Source organism: Oncorhynchus kisutch, unplaced genomic scaffold (genome assembly GCF_002021735.2).
Source record: "Oncorhynchus kisutch isolate 150728-3 unplaced genomic scaffold, Okis_V2 Okis02a-Okis13b_hom, whole genome shotgun sequence".
Lineage (NCBI taxonomy): Eukaryota > Metazoa > Chordata > Actinopteri > Salmoniformes > Salmonidae > Oncorhynchus > Oncorhynchus kisutch.
Genome location: NW_022261979.1, coordinates 7696291 through 7710943, shown reverse-complemented (window position 1 = coordinate 7710943; position 14653 = coordinate 7696291). Strand labels below are relative to the sequence as shown.

At 44.4% G+C, this 14653-nt stretch overlaps 1 protein-coding gene across 2 annotated transcripts in view; it reads right to left on the bottom strand.

Annotated features, from left to right (window-relative positions):
* Positions 1 to 14653, bottom strand: part of LOC109885452 (F-actin-uncapping protein LRRC16A) — a 219611-nt gene that overhangs the window by 73009 nt on the left and 131949 nt on the right. For both annotated transcript variants that reach the window (XM_031811859.1, XM_031811858.1), the window contains 2 exons: positions 7418 to 7522; positions 4491 to 4560 (listed from right to left, as the gene is read on the bottom strand). In XM_031811859.1, coding sequence (XP_031667719.1) covers positions 4491 to 4560; positions 7418 to 7522 — 175 coding nt within the window. The remainder of the gene's footprint in view (positions 1 to 4490; positions 4561 to 7417; positions 7523 to 14653) is intronic.

Genomic DNA, 14653 nt, shown 5'->3' with positions numbered 1-14653 from the left:
CTATTAGAGAGAACAACACACATCAGAGATATACAGGGACCAGTAGCTAGCTATTAGAGAGAACAACACACATCAGAGATATACAGGGACCAGTAACTAGCTATTAGAGAGAACAACACACATCAGAGATATACAGGGACCAGTAGCTAGCTATTAGAGAGAACAACAACACACATCAGAGATATACAGGGACCAGTAGCTAGCTATTAGAGAGAACAACAACAACACACATCAGAGATCTACAGGGACCAGTAGCTAGCTATTAGAGAGAACAACACACATCAGAGATATACAGGGACCAGTAGCTAGCTATTAGAGAGAACAACAACAACACACATCAGAGATATACAGGGACCAGTAGCTAGCTATTAGAGAGAACAACAACAACACACATCAGAGATATACAGGGACCAGTAGCTAGCTATTAGAGGGAACAACAACACACATCAGAGATATACAGGGACCAGTAGCTAGCTATTAGAGAGAACAACAACACACATCAGAGATATACAGGGACCAGTAGCTAGCTATTAGAGAGAACAACAACAACAACACACATCAGAGATATACAGGGACCAGTAGCTAGCTATTAGAGGGAACAACAACACACATCAGAGATATACAGGGACCAGTAGCTAGCTATTAGAGAGAACAACAACACACAGAGATATACAGGGACCAGTAGCTAGCTATTAGAGAGAACAACAACACACAGAGATATACAGGGACCAGTAGCTAGCTATTAGAGAGAACAACAACACATCAGAGATATACAGGGACCAGTAGCTAGCTATTAGAGAGAACAACACACATCAGAGATATACAGGGACCAGTAGCTAGCTATTAGAGAGAACAACACACATCAGAGATATACAGGGACCAGTAGCTAGCTATTAGAGAGAACAACAACAACACACATCAGAGATATACAGGGACCAGTAGCTAGCTATTAGAGAGAACAACACACATCAGAGACATACAGGGACCAGTAGCTAGCTATTAGAGAGAACAATCATCTGGCTAGATCATCCACATACAATTAGACAAGAGTATTTATCCCAAATGGCACCCTATTTCCTACATAGTGCACTACTTTTGACCAGGACCTATTGGGTTCTGGTCAAAAGTAGTGCACTTACATAGGGAATCAGACAAGAACACATATAGTACTGTAGCACACAGTGAGACTGCTTCAAACCAATGGTTCATTATTACACCCACAAAGACTGAAAGGCAAGAGATGATTTAGTAGCTCAGCAGCGGTTTAAAATGTGAAATGATTTTGCTAACTGTGGTTCCTGCTGCAGTGGTATTCAATGAATCTGTGGAAAGACATCTTTAGTAGATTAGGGCATGGGGGTGAGAGAGAGAGAGTGTGTGTGTGTGTGTGTGTGTGTTTCTGTGCATGCGTGTGTGTGAGTCAGTGCGTGACATAATTAGCCATTTCTATTCAATCTCCTTCCTGTTCCTCTCTTCTCTCTCTCTCTCTCGCTTCGCCAAGTGATCCATTATATAGAGTTGTAGTAGACTCATCAGGTATATTTGGAGAGGAGGAAGCTATAACAACAGACAGAGCTATGGAATGTTCACTCCAAAAACCATCAAGGCCAAAGCTAGTGCACATTTTAGAATTCTTAAACTGACGAAGAACGTTCAGCTAAATGTCACATATCTGGACCAGAACATTCAGATAAATGTCACATATCTGGACCAGAACATTCAGATAAATGGCACATATCTGGACCAGAACATTCAGCTAAATGTCACATATCCAGACCAGAACATTCAGATAAATGTCACATATCTAGACCAGAACATTCAGCTAAATGTCACATATCCGGACCAGAACAAGAGGTGGATTCTTGCTTTAGCAGATCTGCTAATGTTTTTAATGTTACATATTAGGACATGAAGAGGTCATCGACATATAGTACTATAGTGAAGAGGTCATTGACATATAGTACTATAGTGAAGAGGTCATTGACATATAGTACTATAGTGAAGAGGTCATTAACATATAGTACTATAGTGAAGAGGTCATTGACATATAGGACTATAGTGAAGATGTCATTGATGTATAGTACTATAGTGAAGCGGTCATTGACATATAGGACTATAGTGAAGAGGTCATTGACATATAGTACTATAGTGAAGAGGTCATTGATGTATAGTACTATAGTGAAGAGGTCATTGACATATAGTACTATAGTGAAGAGGTCATTGACATATAGTACTACGGTGAAGAGGTCATTGATGTATAGTACTATAGTGAAGAGGTCATTAACATATAGTACTATAGTGAAGAGGTCATTGATGTATAGTACTATAGTGAAGAGGTCATTAACATATAGTACTATAGTGAAGTGGTCATTAACATATAGGACTATAGTGAAGAGGTCATTAACATATAGTACTATAGTGAAGAGGTCATTGATGTATAGTACTATAGTGAAGAGGTCATTAACATATAGTACTATAGTGAAGAGGTCATTAACATATAGGACTATAGTGAAGAGGTCATTGACATATAGTACTATAGTGAAGAGGTCATTGATGTATAGGACTATAGTGAAGAGGTCATTAACATATAGTACTATAGTGAAGAGGTCATTGACATATAGGACTATAGTGAAGCGGTCATTGACATATAGTACTATAGTGAAGAGGTCATTGATGTATAGTACTATAGTGAAGAGGTCATTGACATATAGTACTATAGTGAAGAGGTCATTGACATATAGTACTATAGTGAAGAGGTCATTGATGTATAGTACTATAGTGAAGAGGTCATTAACATATAGTACTATAGTGAAGAGGTCATTGATGTATAGTACTATAGTGAAGAGGTCATTGACATATAGGACTATAGTGAAGAGGTCATTAGCATATAGTACTATAGTGAAGAGGTCATTAACATATAGTACTATAGTGAAGAGGTCATTGATGTATAGGACTATAGTGAAGAGGTCATTGACATATAGTACTATAGTGAAGAGGTCATTGACACATTGATAAAACAACTTAAACACTTTTCCTCTGTCGTTATCTCACGCTGACTAATAAAGTTGTCTTTCATTCCACAACTGGAAAGCTAAATACATTGTGTTTATATGTCTTGCTAAAGGGCCTAAAAACAATCATCTTCATTCTTTGACAAAACAGAGTAATTTTACAGATCTGTGAGAAGGTGGAGGTAATTCTCTCTCTCTGTTCTTACCTCACAGCAGCTGAGGTCTAACGACACTTCCTGTAGCCTCTCTGTGTTCTTACCTCACAGCAGCTGAGGTCTAACGACACTTCCTGTAGCCTCTCTGTGTTCTTACCTCACAGCAGCTGAGGTCTAATGACACTTCCTGTAGCCTCTCTGTGTTCTTACCTCACAGCAGCTGAGGTCTAACAACACTTCCTGTAGCCTCTCTGTGTTCTTACCTCACAGCAGCTGAGGTCTAACGACACTTCCTGTAGCCTCTCTGTGTTCTTACCTCACAGCAGCTGAGGTCTAACGACACTTCCTGTAGCCTCTCTGTGTTCTCACCTCACAACAGCTGAGGTCTAACGACACTTCCTCTAGCCTCTCTGTGTTCTTACCTCACAGCAGCTGAGGTCTAACGACACTTCCTCTAGTCTCTCTGTGTTCTTACCTCACAGCAGCTGAGGTCTAACGACACTTCCTGTAGCCTCTCTGTGTTCTTACCTCACAGCAGCTGAGGTCTAACAACACTTCCTGTAGCCTCTCTGTGTTCTTACCTCACAGCAGCTGAGGTCTAACGACACTTCCTGTAGCCTCTCTGTGTTCTTACCTCACAGCAGCTGAGGTCTAACGACACTTCCTGTAGCCCCTCTGTGTTCTTACCTCACAGCAGCTGAGGTCAAACGACACTTCCTCTAGCCTCTCTGTGTTCTTACCTCACAGCAGCTGAGGTCTAACGACACTTCCTGTAGCCTCTCTGTGTTCTTACCTCACAGCAGCTGAGGTCTAATGACACTTCCTGTAGCCTCTCTGTGTTCTTACCTCACAGCAGCTGAGGTCTAACAACACTTCCTGTAGCCTCTCTGTGTTCTTACCTCACAGCAGCTGAGGTCTAACGACACTTCCTGTAGCCTCTCTGTGTTCTTACCTCACAGCAGCTGAGGTCTAACGACACTTCCTGTAGCCTCTCTGTGTTCTCACCTCACAACAGCTGAGGTCTAACGACACTTCCTCTAGCCTCTCTGTGTTCTTACCTCACAGCAGCTGAGGTCTAACGACACTTCCTCTAGTCTCTCTGTGTTCTTACCTCACAGCAGCTGAGGTCTAACGACACTTCCTGTAGCCTCTCTGTGTTCTTACCTCACAGCAGCTGAGGTCTAACAACACTTCCTGTAGCCTCTCTGTGTTCTTACCTCACAGCAGCTGAGGTCTAACGACACTTCCTGTAGCCTCTCTGTGTTCTTACCTCACAGCAGCTGAGGTCTAACGACACTTCCTGTAGCCTCGAGGGTGTTCTTACCTCACAGCAGCTGAGGTCTAACGACACTTCCTTGATGTTGGGGTTACTGGCCAGACCAAGCAGAAGAGCTCTGCAAGGAAGACAACAATATTGTTTAATACATTTCAGGCAGACTCACTATTGGTTAGGTTTATAATAGAGACTAACAATGAAGAATACTATCTTACAGGATGAAGAATCCAGTCTAGTTTATGGGATGACGAATCCAGTCTAGTTTATGGGATGAAGAATCCGGTCTAGTTTATGGGATGAAGAATCCAGTCTAGTTTATGGGATGAAGAATCCAGTCTAGTTTATGGGATGAAGAATCCAGTCTAGTTTATGGGATGAAGAATCCCGTCTAGTTTATGGGATGAAGAATCCAGTCTAGTTTATGGGATGAAGAATCCAGTCTAGTTTATGGGGATGAAGAATCCAGTCTAGTTTATGGGATGAAGAATCCAGTCTAGTTTATGGGATGAAGAATCCAGTCTAGTTTATGGGATGAAGAATCCAGTCTAGTTTATGGGATGAAGAATCCAGTCTAGTTTATGGGATGAAGAATCCAGTCTAGTTTATGGGATGAAGAATCCAGTCTAGTTTATGGGATGACGAATCCAGTCTAGTTTATGGGATGAAGAATCCAGTCTAGTTTATGGGATGAAGAATCCAGTCTAGTTTATGGGATGAAGAATCCAGTCTAGTTTATGAGATGAAGAATCCAGTCTAGTTTATGAGATGAAGAATCCAGTCTAGTTTATGAGATGAAGAATCCAGTCTAGTTTATGGGATGAAGAATCCTGTCTAGTTTATGGGATGAAGAATCCAGTCTAGTTTATGGGATGCTGAGAGAGTGAGATATACACTGAGTGTACAAAACATTAGGAACACCTGCTCTTTCCCTGACATAGACTGACCAGGTGAATCCAGGTGAAAGTCACGTGTTAAATCCACTTCAGTCAGAGTAAACGAAGGGGATGAGACAGGTCAGAGAAGGTTTTATAAGAGTTGAGATAATTGAGACATGGATTGTTTGTCACATGGGATGACGCTGGAGAGACGAAGCAGGTACGGGGACTAAAACATTTAATAAATAACGGACATGGAACGAGACAGGAACAGCGTCAGCAAACAGGAAACACAAACAAAAGCCAATCAAAGCAGAAGTGGGGAACAGAGCTGAGGGGAACTGATAAATATAGGGGAGGTAATATAACAGGTGATGAGTGAGACCAGGTGAGTCCAATACCGCTGATGGGCGTGACGAGGGAAGGCAGGTGTGCGTAATGGATGATAGGAGTGCGTAATGGATGATAGGAGTGCGTAATGGATGATAGGAGTGCGTAATGGATGATAGGAGTGCGTAATGGATGATAGGAGTGCGTAATGGATGATAGGAGTGTGTAATGGATGATAGGAGTGCTTGATGCAGGGAAGCCTGGTGCCCTGGGGGGGGGGGGGGGGGGGGGGGGTGACATTGTTTATGTATTCAGAGGGTGAATGGGAAGAACAAGAGCTTAAAGTGCCTTTGAACAGGGAGTGGTCATAGGTGCCAGACGCGTCAAGAACTGCTGGGTTTTACACGCTCAACAGTTTCCCGTGTGTATCGAGAATAGTCCACCACCCAAAGGACATCCCAGCCAACTTGACACGACTGTGGGAAGCATTAGAGTCTAAATGGGCCAGCATCCCTGTGGAACGCTTTTGACACCTTGTAGTCCATGCCTGACGAACTGAGCCTGTTCTGAGGGCAAAAGGGGGTGCAACTCAATATTAGGAAGGTGTTCTCTATTGTAGCTCTATTTCCTATTAGGAAAAATATATATATTGGAGGGGAGCGTAAGAGAGAGAAGAGACACAGAGAGAGAAAGAAGGAGATGAGAGAGAGAGAGGGAAAGTGAGAAGGAGGGACAGAAGAGATTGAGACAGAGGGGGGAGGGGAGAAGAACTGAGAGATTGAGACAGAGGGAGGAGAGAAAGACAGAGAGAGGAGAGAAAGACAGAGAGAGGAGAGAAAGACAGAGAGAGGAGAGAAAGACAGAGAGAGGAGAGAAAGACAGAGAGAGGAGAGAAAGACAGAGAGAGATGAGATGAGAGAAAGACAGAGAGAGGAGAGAAAGACAGCGAGAGGAGAGAAAGACAGAGAGATGAGAGGGTCAGAGGAGAGAAAGACAGCGAGAGGAGAGAAAGACAGAGAGAGGAGAGAAAGACAGAGAGAGATGAGAGGGTCAGAGGAGAGAAAGACAGCGAGAGGAGAGAAAGACAGAGAGAGGAGAGAAAGACAGGGTCAGTGGAGAGAAAGACAGCGAGAGGAGAGAAAGACAGAGAGAGGAGAGAAAGACAGAGAGAGGAGAGAAAGACAGAGAGAGGAGAGAAAGACAGAGAGAGATGAGAGAAAGACAGAGAGAGATGAGAGAAAGACAGAGAGAGATGAGAGAAAGACAGGGTCAGAGGAGAGAAAGACAGGGTCAGAGGAGAGAAAGACAGGGTCAGAGGAGAGAAAGACAGAGACAGAGGAGAGAAAGACAGAGACAGAGGAGAGAAAGACAGAGAGAGATGAGAGAAAGTCAGGGTCAGAGGAGAGAAAGACAGAGACAGAGGAGAGAAAGACAGAGAGAGATGAGAGAAAGACAGGGTCAGAGGAGAGAAAGACAGAGACAGAGGAGAGAAAGACAGAGAGAGATGAGAGAAAGACAGGGTCAGAGGAGAGAAAGACAGAGACAGAGGAGAGAAAGACAGGGTCAGAGGAGAGAAAGACAGAGACAGAGGAGAGAAAGACAGAGAGAAGAGAAAGACAGAGAGATGACAGAGAGGAGAGAAAGACAGAGAGATGAGAGAAAGACAGAGAAAGACAAAGACAGACAGAGACAGAGAAAGACAGAGACAGAGAAAGACAAAGACAGACAGAGACAGACAGAGAAAGACAGAGACATGGTTAGTTTGCTCACTTCAAGGCCTCTGGAGGGAGTTTGGTTCCTGAAAGGTTGATGCAGCTGAGGGCCACGGCGCTGCTGAAGAAGTGCTTGAAGGATGGAGGCACATCTTTGCCTTTCCTGGAGACAAACAGAAGAGAGGATAGTAAGCCCAGGCAAGAGACGATACCCGAGAGGCCATAGTATAGTAGCCTTGTGAACCACAGTGGAACGCTGCTCTCCGTTTTCTTTCACTTGCAGTGAAACAGAATGTGACCAATCAGGATGTGTTGAACGAGGCCAATAGTGGAGTATACAGGGAATACTGTCACAGCTAGGAGATGTTAGGAGAGAAACCCAGTAGCCCTGATATGGCTACATTATTATGGTGTATATAAACCCAGTAGCCCTGATATGGTTACATTATTATGGTGTATATAAACCCAGTAGCCCTGATATTGAAACAGTCTTCATTATTATGGTGTATATAAACCCAGTAGCCCTGATATGGCTACATTATTATGGTGTATATAAACCCAGTAGCCCTGATATGGAAACAGTCTTCATTATTATGGTGTATATAAACCCAGTAGAATCCTTTTTTATAAAACACAGCAACTTGTCCTCCGCTCCCACACCCTCCCTTATAGGCTAGCTCTGTCCCCAGAGAGACTGTGATAGGCTAGCTCTGTCCCCAGAGAGACTGTGATAGGCTAGCTCTGTCCCCAGACAGACTGTGATAGGCTAGCTCTGTCCCCAGAGAGACACTGTGATGGGGTAATGATGTGAGGAGAGACACTGTGATGGGGTAATGATGTGAGAGAGACACTGATGGGGTAATGATGAGAGGAGAGACACTGTGATGGGGTAATGATGTGAAGAGAGACACTGTGATGGGGTAATGATGTGAAGAGACACTGTGATGGGGTAATGATGTGAGAGACACTGTGATGGGGTAATGATGTGAAGAGAGACACTGTGATGGGGTAATGATGTGAGGAGACACTGTGATGGGGTAATGATGTGAGAGACACTGTGATGGGGTAATGATGTGAGGAGAGACACTGATGGGGTAATGATGTGAGGAGAGACACTGTGATGGGGTAATGATGTGAGGAGAGACACTGTGATGGGTTAATGATGTGAGAGAGACACTGATGGGGTAATGATGAGAGGAGAGACACTGTGATGGGGTAATGATGTGAGGAGAGACACTGTGATGGGTTAATGATGTGAAGAGAGACACTGTGATGGGGTAATGATGTGAGGAGAGACACTGTGATGGGGTAATGATGTGAGGAGAGACACTGATGGGGTAATGATGTGAGGAGAGACACTGTGATGGGTTAATGATGTGAGAGACACTGTGATGGGGTAATGATGTGAGAAACACTGTGATGGGGTAATGATGTGAGGAGAGACACTGTGATGGGGTAATGATGTGAAGAGAGACACTGTGATGGGGTAATGATGTGAAGAGACACTGTGATGAGGTAATGATGTGAGGAGAGACACAGTGATGGGGTAATGATGTGAAGAGAGACACTGTGATGGGGTAATGATGTGAGGAGAGACACTGTGATGGGGTAATGATGTGAGAGACACTGTGATGGGGTAATGATGTGAGAGACACTGTGATGGGGTAATGATGTGAAGAGAGACACTGTGATGGGGTAATGATGTGAAGAGACACTGTGATGAGGTAATGATGTGAGGAGAGACACCGTGATGGGGTAATGATGTGAGAGACACTGTGATGGTGTAATGATGTGAAGAGAGACACTGTGATGGGGTAATGATGTGAGGAGAGACACTGTGATGGGGTAATGATGTGAGAGACACTGTGATGGGGTAATGATGTGAAGAGAGACACTGTGATGGGGTAATGATGTGAAGAGAGACACTGTGATGGGGTAATGATGTGAGGAGAGACACTGTGATGGGGTAATGATGTGAGAGACACTGTGATGGGGTAATGATGTGAGAGACACTGTGATGGGGTAATGATGTGAAGAGAGACACTGTGATGGGGTAATGATGTGAAGAGACACTGTGATGAGGTAATGATGTGAGGAGAGACACCGTGATGGGGTAATGATGTGAGAGACACTGTGATGGGGTAATGATGTGAGGAGAGACACTGTGATGGGGTAATGATGTGAGAGACACTGTGATGGGGTAATGATGTGAGGAGAGACACTGTGATGGGGTAATGATGTGAGGAGAGACACTGTGATGGGGTAATGATGTGAGAGACACTGTGATGGGGTAATGATGTGAGAGACACTGTGATGGGGTAATGATGTGAGGAGAGACACTGTGATGGGGTAATGATGTGAAGAGAGACACTGTGATGGGGTAATGATGTGAAGAGACACTGTGATGAGGTAATGATGTGAGGAGAGACACCGTGATGGGGTAATGATGTGAGAGACACTGTGATGGGGTAATGATGTGAGGAGATACACTGTGATGGGGTAATGATGTGAGAGACACTGTGATGGGGTAATGATGTGAGGAGAGACACTGTGATGGGGTAATGATGTGAGGAGAGACACTGTGATGGGGTAATGATGTGAGGAGAGACACTGATGGGTTAATGATGTGAGAGACACTGTGATGGGGTAATGATGTGAGAGACACTGTGATGGGGTAATGATGTGAGAAACACTGATGGGGTAATGATGTGAGGAGAGACACTGTGATGGCTGATGGGGTAATGATGTGAAGAGAGACACTGTGATGGGGTAATGATGTGAGGAGAGACACTGATGGGGTAATGATGTGAGAGACTGTGATGGGGTAATGATGTGAGAGACACTGTGATGGGGTAATGATGTGAAGAGAGACACTGTGATGGGGTAATGATGTGAGGAGACACTGTGATGGGGTAATGATGTGAGAGACACTGTGATGGGGTAATGATGTGAGGAGAGACACTGATGGGGTAATGATGTGAGGAGAGACACTGTGATGGGGTAATGATGTGAGGAGAGACACTGTGATGGGTTAATGATGTGAGAGAGACACTGATGGGGTAATGATGAGAGGAGAGACACTGTGATGGGGTAATGATGTGAGGAGAGACACTGTGATGGGTTAATGATGTGAAGAGAGACACTGTGATGGGGTAATGATGTGAGGAGAGACACTGTGATGGGGTAATGATGTGAGGAGAGACACTGATGGGGTAATGATGTGAGGAGAGACACTGTGATGGGTTAATGATGTGAGAGACACTGTGATGGGGTAATGATGTGAGAAACACTGTGATGGGGTAATGATGTGAGGAGAGACACTGTGATGGGGTAATGATGTGAAGAGAGACACTGTGATGGGGTAATGATGTGAAGAGACACTGTGATGAGGTAATGATGTGAGGAGAGACACAGTGATGGGGTAATGATGTGAAGAGAGACACTGTGATGGGGTAATGATGTGAGGAGAGACACTGTGATGGGGTAATGATGTGAGAGACACTGTGATGGGGTAATGATGTGAGAGACACTGTGATGGGGTAATGATGTGAAGAGAGACACTGTGATGGGGTAATGATGTGAAGAGACACTGTGATGAGGTAATGATGTGAGGAGAGACACCGTGATGGGGTAATGATGTGAGAGACACTGTGATGGGGTAATGATGTGAAGAGAGACACTGTGATGGGGTAATGATGTGAGGAGAGACACCGTGATGGGGTAATGATGTGAGAGACACTGTGATGGGGTAATGATGTGAAGAGAGACACTGTGATGGGGTAATGATGTGAGGAGAGACACTGTGATGGGGTAATGATGTGAGAGACACTGTGATGGGGTAATGATGTTGAAGAGAGACACTGTGATGGGGTAATGATGTGAAGAGAGACACTGTGATGGGGTAATGATGTGAGGAGAGACACTGTGATGGGGTAATGATGTGAGAGACACTGTGATGGGGTAATGATGTGAGAGACACTGTGATGGGGTAATGATGTGAAGAGAGACACTGTGATGGGGTAATGATGTGAGAGACACTGTGATGGGGTAATGATGTGAGGAGAGACACTGTGATGGGGTAATGATGTGAGGAGAGACACTGTGATGGGGTAATGATGTGAGAGACACTGTGATGGGGTAATGATGTGAGAGACACTGTGATGGGGTAATGATGTGAGAGACACTGTGATGGGGTAATGATGTGAAGAGAGACACTGTGATGGGGTAATGATGTGAAGAGACACTGTGATGAGGTAATGATGTGAGGAGAGACACCGTGATGGGGTAATGATGTGAGAGACACTGTGATGGGGTAATGATGTGAGGAGATACACTGTGATGGGGTAATGATGTGAGAGACACTGTGATGGGGTAATGATGTGAGGAGAGACACTGTGATGGGGTAATGATGTGAGGAGAGACACTGTGATGGGGTAATGATGTGAGGAGAGACACTGATGGGTTAATGATGTGAGAGACACTGTGATGGGGTAATGATGTGAGAGACACTGTGATGGGGTAATGATGTGAGAAACACTGATGGGGTAATGATGTGAGGAGAGACACTGTGATGGCTGATGGGGTAATGATGTGAAGAGAGACACTGTGATGGGGTAATGATGTGAGGAGAGACACTGATGGGGTAATGATGTGAGAGACTGTGATGGGGTAATGATGTGAGAGACTGTGATGGGCTAATGATGTGAGAGGCTGTGATGGGGTAATGATGTGAGAGACTGTGATGGGGTAATGATGTGAGAGACTGTGATGGGCTAATGATGTGAGAGGCTGTGATGGGGTAATGATGTGAGAGGCTGTGATGGGGTAATGATGTGAGAGACTGTGATGGGCTAATGATGTGAGAGACTGTGATGGGGTAATGATGTGAGAGGCTGTGATGGGGTAATGATGTGAGAGGCTGTGATGGGGTAATGATGTGAGAGGCTGTGATGGGGTAATGATGTGAGGAGAGACACTGTGATGGGGTAATGATGTGAGGAGAGACACTGATGGGGTAATGATGTGAGAGACTGTGATGGGGTAATGATGTGAGGAGAGACACTGATGGGGTAATGATGTGAGAGACTGTGATGGGGTAATGATGTGAGAGACTGTGATAGGGTAATGATGTGAGAGGCTGTGATGGGGTAATGATGTGAGGAGAGACACTGATGGGGTAATGATGTGAGAGACTGTGATGGGGTAATGATGTGAGAGGCTGTGATGGGGTAATGATGTGAGGAGAGACACTGATGGGGTAATGATGTGAGAGACTGTGATGGGGTAATGATGTGAGAGACTGTGATGGGGTAATGATGTGAGAGACTGTGATGGGGTAATGATGTGAGAGACTGTGATGGGGTAATGATGTGAGAGACTGTGATGGGGTAATGATGTGAGAGACTGTGATGGGGTAATGATGTGAGAGGCTGTGATGGGGTAATGATGTGAGAGGCTGTGATGGGGTAATGATGTGAAGAGAGACACTGTGATGGGGTAATGATGTGAGGAGAGACACTGATGGGGTAATGATGTGAGAGACTGTGATGGGGTAATGATGTGAGAGACTGTGATGGGCTAATGATGTGAGAGGCTGTGATGGGCTAATGATGTGAGAGGCTGTGATGGGGTAATGATGTGAGAGGCTGTGATGGGCTAATGATGTGAGAGGCTGTGATGGGCTAATGATGTGAGAGACTGTGATGGGGTAATGATGTGAGAGACTGTGATGGGGTAATGATGTGAGAGGCTGTGATGGGCTAATGATGTGAGAGGCTGTGATGGGGTAATGATGTGAGAGGCTGTGATGGGGTAATGATGTGAGAGACTGTGATGGGGTAATGATGTGAGAGGCTGTGATGGGGTAATGATGTGAGAGACTGTGATGGGGTAATGATGTGAGAGGCTGTGATGGGGTAATGATGTGAGGAGAGACTGTGATGGGGTAATGATGTGAGAGGCTGTGATGGGGTAATGATGTGACGAGAGACTGTGATGGGGTAATGATGTGAGAGGCTGTGATGGGGTAATGATGTGAGGAGAGACTGTGATGGGGTAATGATGTGAGAGGCTGTGATGGGGTAATGATGTGAGGAGAGACTGATGGGTAATACAGATTTAAACAAACAAACATCTCTATCCTTGAACCATTACCCACTACTACTGTAGTCAATCTGACTGATCTGCAAAGAGGGTACTCTGTCTACAAATCAATCTCCAGGTGTTTGACAAATAAGGGTTAGAACACTGAGAATAGAACACTGAGAACAGAACACTGAGAACAGAACACTGAGAATAGAACACTGAGAATAGAACACTGAGAATAGAACACTGAGAATAGAACACTGAGAACAGAACACCGACAATAGAACACTGAGAATAGAACACTGAGAATAGAACACTGAGAATAGAACACTGAGAATAGAACACTGAGAACAGAACACCGACAATAGAACACTGAGAATAGAACACTGAGAACAGAACACTGAGAACAGAACACTGAGAATAGAACACTGATAATAGAACACTGAGAATAGAACACTGAGAACAGAACACCGACAATAGAACACTGAGAATAGAACACTGAGAACAGAACACTGAGAATAGAACACTGAGAACAGAACACTGAGAACAGAACACTGAGAATAGAACACTGAGAATAGAACACTGAGAATAGAACACCGAGAATAGAACACTGAGAACAGAACACCGAGAACAGAACACTGAGAATAGAACACTGAATAATGGTTCTAACATGCACTGTACATCATTAGTGATGTCCGATATGTTCTGTTCAGTTCAGGGAGGACAGGATGTAGTTTCACAGTAATCATATGGTCTGTTCAGTTCAGGGAGGACAGGATGTAGTTTCACAGTAATCATATGGTCTGTTCAGTTCAGTGAGGACAGGATGCAGTTTCACAGTAATCATATGGTCTGTTCAGTTCAGTGAGGACAGGATGTAGTTTCACAGTAATCATATGGTCTGTTCAGTTCAGTGAGGACAGGATGCAGTTTCACAGTAATCATATGGTCTGTTCAGTTCAGTGAGGACAGGATGCAGTTTCACAGTAATCATATGGTCTGTTCAGTTCATGGAGGACAGGATGCAGTTTCACAGTAATCATATGGTCTGTTCAGTTCAGTGAGGACAGGATGTAGTTTCACAGTAATCATATGGTCTGTTCAGTTCAGTGAGGACAGGATGCAGTTTCACAGTAATCATATGGTCTGTTCAGTTCAGTGAGGACAGGATGCAGTTTCACAGTAATCATATGGTCTGTTCAGTTCAGTG